Source organism: Nansenia antarctica (assembly GCF_963989245.1).
Source record: "Nansenia antarctica genome assembly, chromosome: 13".
Taxonomy (NCBI): Eukaryota; Metazoa; Chordata; class Actinopteri; order Argentiniformes; family Microstomatidae; genus Nansenia; species Nansenia antarctica.
The window spans coordinates 30,008,856-30,022,810 of NC_137683.1; the positions used below are offsets into that span (position 1 = coordinate 30,008,856).

The 13,955-nt window shown below is 43.7% G+C and overlaps 1 protein-coding gene across 1 annotated transcript in view; it reads left to right on the plus strand.

Annotated features, from left to right (window-relative positions):
- Nucleotides 1-13,955, plus strand: part of LOC308169512 (uncharacterized protein) — a gene marked incomplete at both ends in the record, with an annotated part of 41,971 nt that overhangs the window by 21,271 nt on the left and 6,745 nt on the right. The window contains 3 exons of the mRNA XM_080544193.1: nt 1,898-2,038; nt 2,417-2,511; nt 12,174-12,246. Coding sequence (XP_080400319.1) covers nt 1,898-2,038; nt 2,417-2,511; nt 12,174-12,246 — 309 coding nt within the window. The remainder of the gene's footprint in view (nt 1-1,897; nt 2,039-2,416; nt 2,512-12,173; nt 12,247-13,955) is intronic.

Here is a 13,955-nt window from a genome sequence, read left to right on the forward strand (position 1 = left end):
CGTTCCATTGAGTCGGAGGTCGAGTTTGTCTGGAACGCAGTTGCTTCTGTAACTTGTTCAAAATGGGTGGTAGAACGCACATATCTAGGACAAGTCATGAAAGGAGGGTCCTGAAATTTGATTGAGTGCAAAGATAGATTTTTTTTTTAACCCTTTACTCACAGGGGTCACCGTGACCCCATCACGGCTCTTAGAGTGCTCTTCCACTCCTCCGGTCACGTCGTACTCTAAACAAGAGGAATTGAGGAAAGTGAACAAGCTTGTAAGAAATAAGATTTTCCTCGTGGTTTCTTGTAAAGCGTATAGTAAAGCTTCTTACATCTTTTTTTTTACTAACAAATCAGAAAGTTAGTTTTGAGAAATTATATTTGCTGTAACATTTCACAGTTGTCTTGTTTTAGTTCTCCATTGCTTACACCATTTGTATGAGACTGCCCACAACAATAACATTTTCAGCAGAACTGTCCTTTCTGTGGCCTGGGGTGGTCCAGTGGTCTAGCAGTGCGGTCTACAGTGCACACATATGCCCATGTTGGCATGGGTTCAAATACATTTCTGTCTACCTTCACTATCTGTATCCAATAAAGTGAAACAATAGGAGTGGGACTGCCCCACTCAAAGTTGTAATTCATTTCTTTTACACAATTGCAGCAGGCCTATAGCCTAATGAATTTGGGAATAATAGTGAGTGAAGTCTGTTATGCAGCATAATTTAATATGGAAATCTGGCCTACATCTGTCACTTATGTTGCATGTGTTAGGGTCCATGCTCAGCCATCAGTAAACAGTCAGTGACAACAGTACTACATTAGTGCAATAATGTTAGAAACCAGAGTCAGGGTTCCCACGGGTCCTTGAAATCCTTGAAAGTTTGTGAATTTGGTCATAAAAGTTTTTGAAAATAGACATGGGTCATTGAAAGTGCTTGAATTCCCCTCTAAAAAACATATATATATATATGGAGGATGTTTTTTAGAGAGAGAATATTAGAATATTGTTTTACTTAGCTCGTCAACTAGTTCTGTCTCAAACGTATAATAAGTCTCGTTAGACTTATCAAAAATAAGCCTAGACTTTCCTTTAGCGACGTTGATGGAATACCCCCCTGGATACGTGTATCTTAATTGAATAGTAGCGTACAAATCTGGCGTGGTCGTAAACCGGACGCTAGGGGCCGCTGTGGTTCTTTGCCTAAGCGCATCTTTACCTAAAGTCTCCAGTGGCAGAGAAGCGAGAACGTGTCAAAACATGTCCCGATAGATGCCGCATACATGATGATGACAGCACTGTAAACATGTGTAAAAGCCATTGCTTCACCACCTGTTGTGCATGTGTTATGTGATTGACACGGCAGGTATAGTTAATAGCCCATTCAGATCAGATGTGTCTGTTGTAAACTTGTCAAAGTTAAAACTACAACGACATGAACGACGATGGTGAGTTTGAGAGTTTCTGCAGAACTTATTGTAGAGGAATGACTGGTGATGTACATGTGCAGTTGTAGCACAACAATGTTGAAGACCAACAACATGCAGTAGCCAAAGTCGTCTCAACCTTATGACATGATGTCTAGATGGGGACAAACTACATGATCAATAGTGATCTACTAGTGTGACAGGTTTGGATACCTCCCAAGGGCCTGGCTGTCTCTCTGTGTCCTGTTGATGCTGTTGTACACCTGTTGTCTGTTACTTGTTCTTATTTTCACTTGTTTGCCTGTTTTAACCTGCTGTGGCTTTTTCGCTCTTGTATGATGTTTTATTGTGTTTCTTCCTTGTTATGTAAAGCACTTTGTGACCCTTGGTCTGGGAAAGGTGCTGTATAAATACATTGTACTTACTTTGACTTACTTAAGCCTATGATTCACCCAGCGGTCTTGACTTCAACCCCCGTGCAGACTCGCCACAACCAGAGGCCAAACGCGCTTGTCTTCCATCTTTCTCCAACCGCACCCTCCACCATCCCTCCTTCTTCCACCAGCCCTGGTACATGGCTGTGGGGTCGGTCCATCAGCCCCGGCGTCCTGACTACCAGCCAGGTCAGCCAGGGGGCGCTGCCTGTTGTACCGTGACCTTTGACCTTTGAAGTATTTTTGCCCTTGACAAACAACACTTCACTGACAGTGGCTGACATTCAATGACTTACAATGGCGGGAGTTAGCAAATTACCACAGCAAGTAATAGACATGTTTCTTTTAAAGATGACAAGAATATTTAGTCTAGAAGCTTTTCACCATCAGATATTAGCGAGTTGTTTGTCCGAGTTTTCTGCCTGTAGTGACTTTTGCTGTGATATGATTGGACAATTTCTATTTTGGGGCGTGGCTTAGCGATAGGTCCATTGTACAGTACAGTGAAGCAGTTTAGTTGGACTAAAGACGTTGTACGTAGTCATGTTGTGTTGTTTTCCTCATCAGTTCCAGCGATGAGCCCCTCTGAGTTTTATAACAGATACACAGACCCCACCATGGCCCCGGGGAGACGGATGGAGAACGTTTTGACCGATACGCAGGTGAGAGCTTTGGTCACACACACACTCACGCGCACGCACACACACACACACACACTCTCACTCATCAATGTGTCAGACCTTTCAGCCTTGTGTTGTTACTATTTTGTGTCTTTTGTCATGTTGTATCCGATTAATGGTGGGTTATGGAGGGGACAGGGTTGTAAATATACAGGATTTAGGATTGGATAACCCAGGTGACAGCTTACCCCCCTAACCCTTTACTGAGGCTTCTGAAAGGAGTAGCCTGTGCAAAGAAATCCTGAGAAGCTAACAAGCAGGTGGGTTGAACAACCAGAGAGAGAGAGAGAGTTAGGATTTTTTTTTTTCACATTAAGTAATTTTTTTCTGAGTGAGGCAGTCCCACTCGTATTTTTCATTTTATTGGACAGATACAGGAAAGTAAGGAGGAGAACGGAGAGAGAGAGGGCATGTCAGCAGGGCATGGGCTGGACTCGAACCCATGTCGACATGGGCATTATATGTGTGCACTGTAGACCGCGGTGCTAGACCACTGGACCACCCCAGGCCATGGTGCTAGACCACTGGACCACCCCAGGCCAAGGTGCTAGACCACTGGACCACCCCAGGCCAAGGTGCTAGACCACTGGACCACCCCAGGCCATGGTGCTAGACCACTGGACCACCCCAGGCCAAGGTGCTAGACCACTGGACCACCCCAGGCCATGGTGCTAGACCACTGGACCACCCCAGGCCATGGTTCTAGACCACTGGACCACCCCAGGCCAAGGTGCTAGACCACTGGACCACCCCAGGCCAAGGTGCTAGACCACTGGACCACCCCAGGCCATGGTGCTAGACCACTGGACCACCCCAGGCCATGGTGCTAGACCACTGGACCACCCCAGGCCCTGGTGCTAGACCACTGGACCACCCCAGGCCCTGGTGCTAGACCACTGGACCACCCCAGGCCCTGGTGCTAGACCACTGGACCACCCCAGGCCATGGTGCTAGACCACTGGACCACCCCAGGCCCCTGTAGACCACTGGACCACCCCAGGCCCCTGTAGACCACTGGACCACCCCAGGCCACCAGATTAGGATGTTTTAATTGAGTGGGTTGGGGGAGGTGGGCGGCTCCACACACAGCCTCTACGGCCTCGGGGTTTAGGGGGGACGACAACAACAACCACCGCCTCGGGGGATCGGTCAGATTAAGGGATCAGACAGACATGGGAGTTTAATAAGGTCGGCCCTTTTATTCAGACTGAGCTACAAACTAACAAGGCAAGGAGGAAACTGTGACCACATAACAGGGGCACTGAGAAGTCACTGTTTGTCAGGGTTCCCGCGCTGGTCTTAAAAAGCCTTCAAGTCTAAAATCCAGCAAGCCAATTTATAAGGCTTAAAAAGGTCTTAAATGTGACTTGGAATGGAACCCTGGTTCATGTCTGAACAGTAAGGGTGCTACAGTATGAGGTGCCTGTTTGCACCTGTACTTCATTCGGGCTGATTGTAGTGACAGCTGTGCTAGCTGTGATCAGATGATTTCACAAACTAAGCGGTCAGTTTACAGCTGTACTTTGTACTTTGTACACAACACAACCGGCCGCTTTCAGTGTGTATCTGTTATACACTAGGGCTGCAACTAACGATTATTTTGATAACCGATTAATCTGCCGATTTATTTTTTCGATTAATCGGATAAAATGGGGGAAAAAACAGATTTCTTTTGCAAATTTTATTTTATGTTTTCTAAATCAGCCAGGCCTATACATATACATGTGCAAAATGAATAAGTATTAATAAAACATTATAAATAATATAAATAAAAAAGGCTTTGCTACATCAAATAGGTTTAACAACAGGCCATGGACTATGGCGGTAGATTGTTTCAATAAAGTAGTTGAACTCTAGCTCAATACATGCATTGTTTTAGGTAATAACTTTGCTTAATGTAAAGGTCAGTAACCCAAAGTGCAATATAGGCTACAGACAAGACACTAATGTTTTTATATAACAGATATGAATGAATGAATGAATGGTCTTTATTGTCATTGATATAGTACAGGTACCAAACAACGAAATTTGGGGAAAAACACTAAAAAGCACCGATGTTAGGAGCCCCTCTAGCCTCGCGTCTAATCGCGCCGCCATCCATGGAAAAGATATGCTCCAAAACAATGCAATGTGTCCTCTCACTCCATACAATAGTAAGTCGCTTTGGAATAAGGCGTCTGCTAAATGCCAAAAATGTAAAAAATGTCAATGTAAACAATAGGCTAGGCTACAGTCAGTGCCTCACTCTAACTCACGGGTAATTAATTAATTAATTTTGCCATTTAGCAGAAGCCTTTATCCAAAGCGACTTACAATTACGAATTACAGGGACATTCCCCCTGGAGTAACTGAGGGCTAAGTGCCTTACTCAAGGGCACACTAGTAGTGGTGTGGTTTCAGGCGGGGTTTGAACTCACAACCTTCCGATCTCAAGTCCAACTCACTATCCACTAGACCACCACTACCCCATCGTGTAGCTTGGTAGGCTACCACTAGCTAGCCTTTAGCTTATCACCTCTGCTCTACCACTGACGTTAGCAAGCTAGCTAAATACACTTGTAATGCAATATTTAATTCATGAATGCGAGCAAACACTCACTGGCTATCGCATTACATTACAGTCATTTAGCTGACGCTTCGCCAGAACTCACAAGTGCATCTCCTTACTAATACAAGTGACTATGAGCATACTCCGGTGCTGAAGGCATAGAATGCGAATAGCAAGCTAAAAATACAATAGGTCATTAAGAGGGAGAATCTATTAGATAAACGAGAAGAACTAACTTCTAACTTCTAACTAACAGCTGTGCCAGTGAAACGAATGATCCTCACTTCAAAACGCAACGTATGGCATGGGTACAGCCAACGTTAAACTCGTATAACTTACCCTGCTGAGGGTAGCTTTTAATGTGACGATTTCGGTCGAGACGTTTTCTCCGCCTCCGCCATGATTTAAATGTAGCCGCCGCGGCGGCTCCGCAAGACGGCGTGGCGTGCGTCAACAGGAAGTAGGTTTGTTAAGGAACAAGACCCGACGAATCGATAATGGAATTTGTCGCCAACGAATTTCATTATCGATTTTTATCGATTTCATCGATTCGTTGTTGCAGCCCTCTTATACACATAAAATCAGTAACTTTGTCTTACAACTGAGGGGCGGCTGTGGCGCAGGAGGTAGAGCCGGCGTCTAATGATCGCAAGGTCGGCAGATCGCCGGTTCGAACCCCGGCTTGGCCACATGTCGAGGTACCCTTGGGCAAGACACTGAACCCAAAATTGCTCCCAATGAGCGGGCCGGCGCCTTGCATGGTAGCTTGCCGCCATTGGTGTGTGAATGTGTGTGTGAATGTGTGTGTGAATGAGAGGCCATTGTAAAGCGCTTTGGAATAAGGCCGCTATATAAGTCAGTCCATTTACCATTTTACCATTTTACCATTTCTCCCTTGTTGCCTGTAGGTGTTTCATTGCCTCCGCCTCAACACCCCTCCCCCCATCATGTCCGCTGGCCCCGCCCCTGTCACCCTCCTCCCCCAGAACTACCAAGACCCTTTCACCCTCACCCCCCAGAACTACCAAGACCATTTCACCCTCCTCTTCCAGGACTACCAAGACCCTCTCCCCCTCCCCCAGAACTACCAAGACCCTCTCCCCCTCCCCCAGGACTACCCTAACTCCCAAACCATCTGACCTCTGGACCACAGGCTAGAGCACTGAACAGAGGGAACACGCACACTCTCTCAACTCCAGCCAGGAACACCGAGAAGCTACACAGCATTGCAGAAGAGGACTGAGAAGAGCAAGCTATCTGAGTGTATTAAAGAAATGCTATGCTTATATTTATAATACTTACTTACTTATGTTGTTGTTGTTGTACAGTTTGTATTGCACATATTCATACAACTGAATGCAAATTCATAGTGCTTTACAGAACGATTAATACATTAAAGAAATAAACAGAACATAACAGTCTTCAGCCTATTCTTGAAGATTGCTAAATATAGGTCACCTAATTATCCCCCTCCTGTGGATCACACCGCCACACACCCCCCCTCAGCCAGCCGAACCAGCAAGTGGTTGGGTCCAGCCCCTCTCCAGTGGAGCAGACCGGGCCGTACCATAGACGCCGCAGGTCGAGGGCGGAGCTGGAGGCAGCGGACGCCTTGCTCACTCTGGATGATTAGGAGTGTCTCATCTTCATCATCATCATCATCCTCCTCATCAATGTTGGTTCCACAGGGAGGGAGGGGCCGAGCAGGTTGTGTGAAGTAGTGAGCTTCAGGTTTAATACCTCTTTTCTACTGACAAATCTTCACTAAGTTAGTTTTGAGAAATTGGTTGTAACATTTCACAGTTGTCTTGTTTTAGTTCTCCATTGCTTACACCATTTATGGGATCCACACTTGCTGGGGGCTGCTGGGCCAGCTTGAAGCCTGAAGCGCATTCATCAACGTCACCTTTCTCAGCCTCACACTGCTCAGCTTTCAGCTCTTTTTTTTTTGCTTTGGCCTTTGTTGTTTTATAAGGGAAACGGTGGCGTTTGAAGGAATATTCTTTGCAACAAATAAAAGATGCCTTCATAGTATGTGTCCTTATCATTGGAGTGAAAGGTGGTGTGATAGATAAAACTATTTTCAGAAGCCACACCACTGTTTTATCACTTACTGACTACTTACTGCTAACAATATTTGCCTTGTATCATGCTCAACTTATCGACTGACATTTGCTCTAGCAAATGAAGGATTTGCTAGAGCAACATCTATTGAGTTGGCTGAACACTATGCCCCTAACAATATATTTGCCTTGTATCATGCTCGTTGACTGACTTCTGTGTGAAACCTGCAGGATGCATTCTATGACACAGATCCTTATGGAACTTGAAGAATGGGAAACATTCATCTGAGATTGTGCACTTTGTTTCCAAGGGAAATAAGTTACTGGAACAGTAGTTATTGAAGGACAAGCCAAGCGATCCTCAAACAGAATGGCCAGTTGTTGTTTTGGGGAGCAACCATTCAGTTTTTATGACCTCATCTTTCTAAAGGGGGTTTCCAGGTGTTCAATTAGGACATTACCTGGAGTACTTACTTCTCATTTGCATTTAACTGCCCTGTCATAAACATTTACACAAACAGTTGTCATTATATAGACAGACCCTGTCCGTGGTGATTTGTGTTAGGTCTCTTCTTTTCTCTTTTCTGTTGTGTAATCTTCAACTAATTTACAATGTGCAATGTGTGATTACCAAATAGGAACAATTTAGAATGCCCCCCACCCCCCTCACTCACTCTCTCCTTTTCAGGCAGGTAAACAGTGACTGGAGTGATTCCTCTCAGACTGGTCCCTCAGGTCTGAATCTGTAATCAGTCTTAGATCTCAGACATGACTGTAAAGGGCTCTGCACACAGCGTGCGATTTCTGTTGCGCGTCAACGTTCCATAATTTCCATTGTTGTTATGAATGGAATCGAATTTTCGCCGTGCGGGGCCGTGTGCATTGCGATGCGATGTTCTCATAGACTTCCATTCAAACTTCAAAATGGAACGTTGACGCGCAACAGAAATCGCACGCTGTGTGCAGAGCCCTTAAGACTTACGTACATCTTCCTCAAAATGCCCTCTAAGGTGCCACGTTCTTTTCTAAAGGATGAAGGGGAGATGGGAGGAAGAGGTTTGAAGGAAGAGATTATTGTAACTTGCAATCGAACCCTCTTAATAGAATGTTAAGAGAGGACAATTGTACTTTTTTTTTTACTACGTCACAGAATCCTTAATACTTCACATCCGAATCATGAATCTTTTCATCAAAGTCAGGAGGAACACAGAAACAAGAAAGGGAATGATCCGTTCCAACTTCTGGTTTTAATTATGAGTGCTGGTTTAAGTTTGAGCCCAAGATGATCATTCTATTATTTTAAGTGCATGTAAGGAGGAGAGTTCCTATCAAACAAATAGCATAGCAAATACAGGCCTTAATAACTATGAAAGCAACTACTGTATGAGCAACCAACAAAATGTCACACATTCTACCTATAGGTCTCTGGCAGTCCCTCTCCCTTCCTCTCTCTCTTACTAACTCCAGGAGTGGAGTCAGGTGTGTAGGAGTCAGGTGACCGGCTGGTCCTCATTACCACCTTATAGCCTTCCATAAATACCCGGTCCAGCCTTCACCACTCTGCCAGATCGTAACTTCAGTCTACCTGTTAAGTCCCACTTCCAGCCATTGATATTATTCTACTCTGTCAGTTAGCCTGCATTCCTACCCTGTTCTCCCTTTGCCCACAGTTTTCCTGCCACCTACACCAGCCTGCCTGTCTGCCCCACCTGCCTGCCTGTCTGCCCCACCAGCCTGTCTGCCTGTTGGCCCTGTCTACATCCCTGCCTCGCCTGCTATTGCCTCACCTTACCGTCTGTCCTCCTGCCCGCCTGCCCTCTCTACTTGCCTGCACTGCCCTACCTGCCCTCTCTACCTGCCTGCACTGCCCTGCCTGCCCTCTCTACCTACCTGCCTGCACTGCCCTGCCTGCCCTCTCTACCTGCCTGCCCTCTCTGCCTGCACTGCCCTGCCCTGCCCTGCCCTCTCTACCTGCCTGCCCTGCTTGCTGACCCTCCTGATCTGCCTGCTTCACTATAAAAGCTCTGCCCCTATTCCCTGGAATCAATAAATACACCCAGCTTTGGGTTTTACTCTCCATCTGCCTCTTGTGTTCTGCACTAGTCTGGTTGTCACAAATAAAGAGAGTTGACTCAGTAGTAAGAGGGCATTGGCTGGCAACCATAGGTAACATATATGTCGTTTTACTGTCTAAACATCCTTCCATTATCCTTATCAGCCAACATAGTGAATTCAAATCATATCTTTCATACAAGCACAACATTGACTTCAGAACATAAATTTCTGGGGAAAAGTAACCACACATTTCACTTTCCCCTTTGAACATCCAGAGGAAATTAGATGCAGTATGTCCATCCAGAATCCATGTTCAGCTCTGTTATGTGCTTTTCCACAAAAACAGGCATTTCCCATTGATCTTGGCTACATCAAAACAAATGATGTTGATGAGACGGACCAGAGAGGGACTACGGAATGCAATCATAAGCAGCATCAAAACATGTCTTCTAGTTTAATGCTACTGTACATCTTAATACATATAACAAGATAAAAAAAAATACATTCCACATAATTTGATTATTACTTTCATTTCTTAATTCGGGTAGCACAAGAAAACATTAAATTAAATATTGAGTGACAATTACTGTAATGAATACACTAGTATGTAATTCATCTTTAATGTGCTTTTGCATCTATTTTTGTGAATATCAACAAATGTCTTGTAGTGTTACAGTTTATCCTACTGACTTGAAGTCAGGTAGGCCTAGCTGGGGCAACATGGGTTTGTGGGAGCCACGCCTGTACTCTGCTACCACCTAGTGGTTGCAGTTGTCACTAAAACTCACCACTTTTATAGCATTACCCACTTTTAAACACTCACTTTTAGATGTTGTCTCGGATCACTGCACTTGCTTTTAAGATAACTTCCCCCTGCTGTAATGTATAGATATTTTTGATACTTGTGTATTGCACTCATGTTATATATTGTATATATCGTGTTTTGTATCGTATATACCGTGTTGTGTTCTGTGTACAGACTTGCCTCTGTTCTGCCAATTGGCCAGATCGTCGTTGTAAATGAGAATTGGTTCTCAACTGACCTATCTGGTTAAATAAAGGTTAAATAAAAAAAATTAAAAAATAGACATATTGTGTGGACATATTTTAGATTGGAGCAAATCGCATGTGACTAGATTATGACAAGGGGAGGTAGAGGTCAGTGTTTCCAGTGTTCATTAATTTTCTCTATATAACGACGTCGGTCATTGATCGACAACGACACTATATAATAGTTTGCCTAACTGGCCATCGGATTTGGGCTCCTAATATCTAAAAAGCACTACGGTTTTCTTATTTTATCGGATTAAAGTAGCGAAGACCAGACATTCCCATTGACCGCCAGTCAAACTTCTACTCTTCTATCACCCAAAAGGGGCGTGATCATTCTGATGACAGGTAGATGACGCGCAATTGCTCTGATTACTGCGCCATTACACTACCAATATATAGTTCTCTCTCCTACCCAACTGTATAATAGCCTAAGCCCACTATACAACGAGTATATGTACAGTGTATAGTAAGACATTGGTTTTACTTCCTTTTGAGTCGAAAATAATGCCGTGTATTCAATAAATAACATATTTATAGAATTCAGTATTCTGTGAACCAATGAATGACAGGAGAATTGTACGACGTGCGCAGTGATACGCGGTACGACGTGCGCAGTGATACTCAGGTGTGAGAAGCCCTATAAAATAACCTGACGCAGTTCGTATCGCAGAGAGTTGAGATTTGAACGAAGTCAAGTCACTGTGTAAGTACATCTAACTAATGCGTTTCTATGAGAAAATAGAGCTAGCTACACGATGTTTATTAGCTTACATGCTGCCAGATAATCACTGTGAAAGTAATTAAAGAATATAAGCTTTTAATTGAGCCACACGAGATGGTTTCAAGTAGGGATGCACCGAAATGAACATTCTTGGCCGAGGCCGAAGCCGAATTTAAGGAAACACTTGGCCGAATACCGAATGTGTATCCGGCAGTTTTTAATTTTATCATTGCATAAACTAAATACATTTTGCTTTTTATTCATGCTTCTCAAAGAAAGAAATTGAGATTGATAAAAAATAACTTTTATTGAACATTCCAGCAGACATCAGTCTATACCAACAAAGCACAATAAATAAAATAAATCAGTCAAATTAAATGTTTTTGTTTTCCCTGAATAGCTGCTGAAAGAAAATCTTTCATCAATGTAGGCCGAAGCTTTATTCATGACTTGTGTTAACAAGAATGATGTGCATGATAATATTATTACAAAATACTTTGGAAGATTGCAAGTTAACTAATTAGGTGAACTCTCTTTAAAGAGATGCTACAGGATTTTGATAATTCTGTATGTTGTGGCTTAAGTATTGATGTCCGTATGGTTCAATGACATAGTGTTACGGCTGGGCCTTCACACACCCTCCCCCGCCCCCACAGCTCGAGCACAGCGTGCTCTCCGCAGCAGCTGAGGCTTGTCCCCGCTAATTAGATCTTCAGCCAAACCTGCACACCTGTCTCCACTCCCAATCAACCCTCTGTCTCCACTCCCAATCAACCCTCTGTCTCCACTCCCAATCAACCCTCTGTCTCCACTCCCAATCAACCCTCTGTCTACATCTACCCTGGACTGACCAGTTGTGATTTTAGCGAGCTAGTTTAACGCGATGTTTACATGTTCAATAATATTATTAGCCAGTTAGTAATTAATACATCTAAAGCAATGCATTTTAACTGTAGACAACAGAAGCAACGATGGACTCCATTAGCTAATGTATGAAGTACAAAGTGGTTGTTAGTTAGCTAGCTAAGACGTCTTGTCTCTTGCCTCGCGGCACTTTGCGCCAGTATGTGGTCACGACATGTGCTCGTGACTGTCTTTAATTGTGTTCCAAATGTACACGTGGTGGTAGTCATGTCAAACTTTGCTATGTTAAAATTGTAGAATGAGAAGTTTAATGTGTATGTTTCTTCCAGTTCCACTCCAGTGTAAACCCAAACCCTACAATGACGGATCAAGCCGGATCGAGTCAAGAGACTGGGCCACCCGCAGCGCTGTCGGTGAGTTCATTAATAATCCTTATACACATCAATTACCAACATATTGTATGAATTAATAATCCTTATACACATCAATTACCAACATATTGTATGAATTAATAATCCTTATACACATCAATTACCAACATATTGTAGGAATTAATTCTGCCCACATGATTTCGCCGTTACGCATGGCTGAACCAACATGGCTGTATGAATTTAGACTACTGTAGGGTCTTGATGGTCAAATCTTATGTAAATGTATAAATTAAAATGTGTGATGTGAGAGCCCCTGATCTTGGAGAGAGCAACAGCAAGACACAATAATTTGGGCAAGGGTGATCACAAAATGTCAGAAGTTTTCCGGTATGAAGATTTTATAAATTGTGTAGTGTATCCTCGATATAAATACAATAGGATGAGAATGGATCCGGCTAAATAATCCTATGATGGCATCTCTGCCAGAAGACAACAAATGTAATGCTGAATTTATAAGGTCACTATTGTATTCTGTCACTGTAATAGTTTTTAGGCATATCATTAATTCAGTTCTGACTGTATTTGAATGCTCTTGCACTGCTAATTGAGTGGTTAAGATTACTTCACTTACCTTTATGAGTTTTCACAGTAATTTTGTGGAGTGTTGTTGATATGAAACATAAGTTATTATAGGAACTGGTAAGGGCTTTCAATAAAGTATTTTTGATTACATTTGAATGTTTTTTCTTAAAGGCTCCCACTCAGGAGGAAGCACGGCCAGTTCACTCCACTTCTGATGGTCAACTTGTGGGTCGTGGAAGACAGAACATTGCCCCGGGACCTTTTTCCTCAGAAGGTGCAGTGTTCTATGGTCATTTAAAGTAGCTAATGCATATTAGGGGTGCAACGGTTCTCTGTTTATATTGAACTGTATGGTTCAATATGCACCAGTGAATTTTCGGTGTATGATGCGTTCCATTGAGTCGGAGGTCGAGTTTGTCTGGAACGCAGTTGCTTCTGTAACTTGTTCAAAATGGTTGGTAGAACGCACATATCTAGGACAAGTCATGAAAGGAGGGTCCTGAAATTTGATTGAGTGCAAAGATAGATTTTTTTTTTAACCCTTTACTCACAGGGGTCACTGTGACCCCATCACGGCTCTTAGAGTGCTCTTCCACTCCTCCGGTCACGTCGTACTCTAAACAAGAGGAATTGAGGAAAGTGAACAAGCTTGTAAGAAATAAGATTTTCCTCGTGGTTTCTTGTAAAGCGTATAGTAAAGCTTCTTACATCTTTTTTTTACTAACAAATCAGAAAGTTAGTTTTGAGAAATTATATTTGCTGTAACATTTCACAGTTGTCTTGTTTTAGTTCTCCATTGCTTACACCAGGGGTGCTCATTACGTCGATCGCGATCGACCGGTCGATCGCGAAGGTAGTGTGGGTAGATCACAGGGCATTGGGGGAAAAAAAAAAAAAAAGTTTTTTTTTTTTTTTGAAAAGTAGACGGGGACGCCTCCCGTCTGGACCACACAGGAGAGGGCATCACTCAGCCCCGCGCCGCCTCACAACACACACACACACACACACACACAAGCACACACACACACACACAGAGACAGACACAAGCACACACACATGCACACACAGACAGACAGACAGACAGACAGACAGACAGACACACACAGACAGACAGACACACACACGCACACACTCCGCCGCCCGGAGACGTCGATGGCACCTGGCTTGGC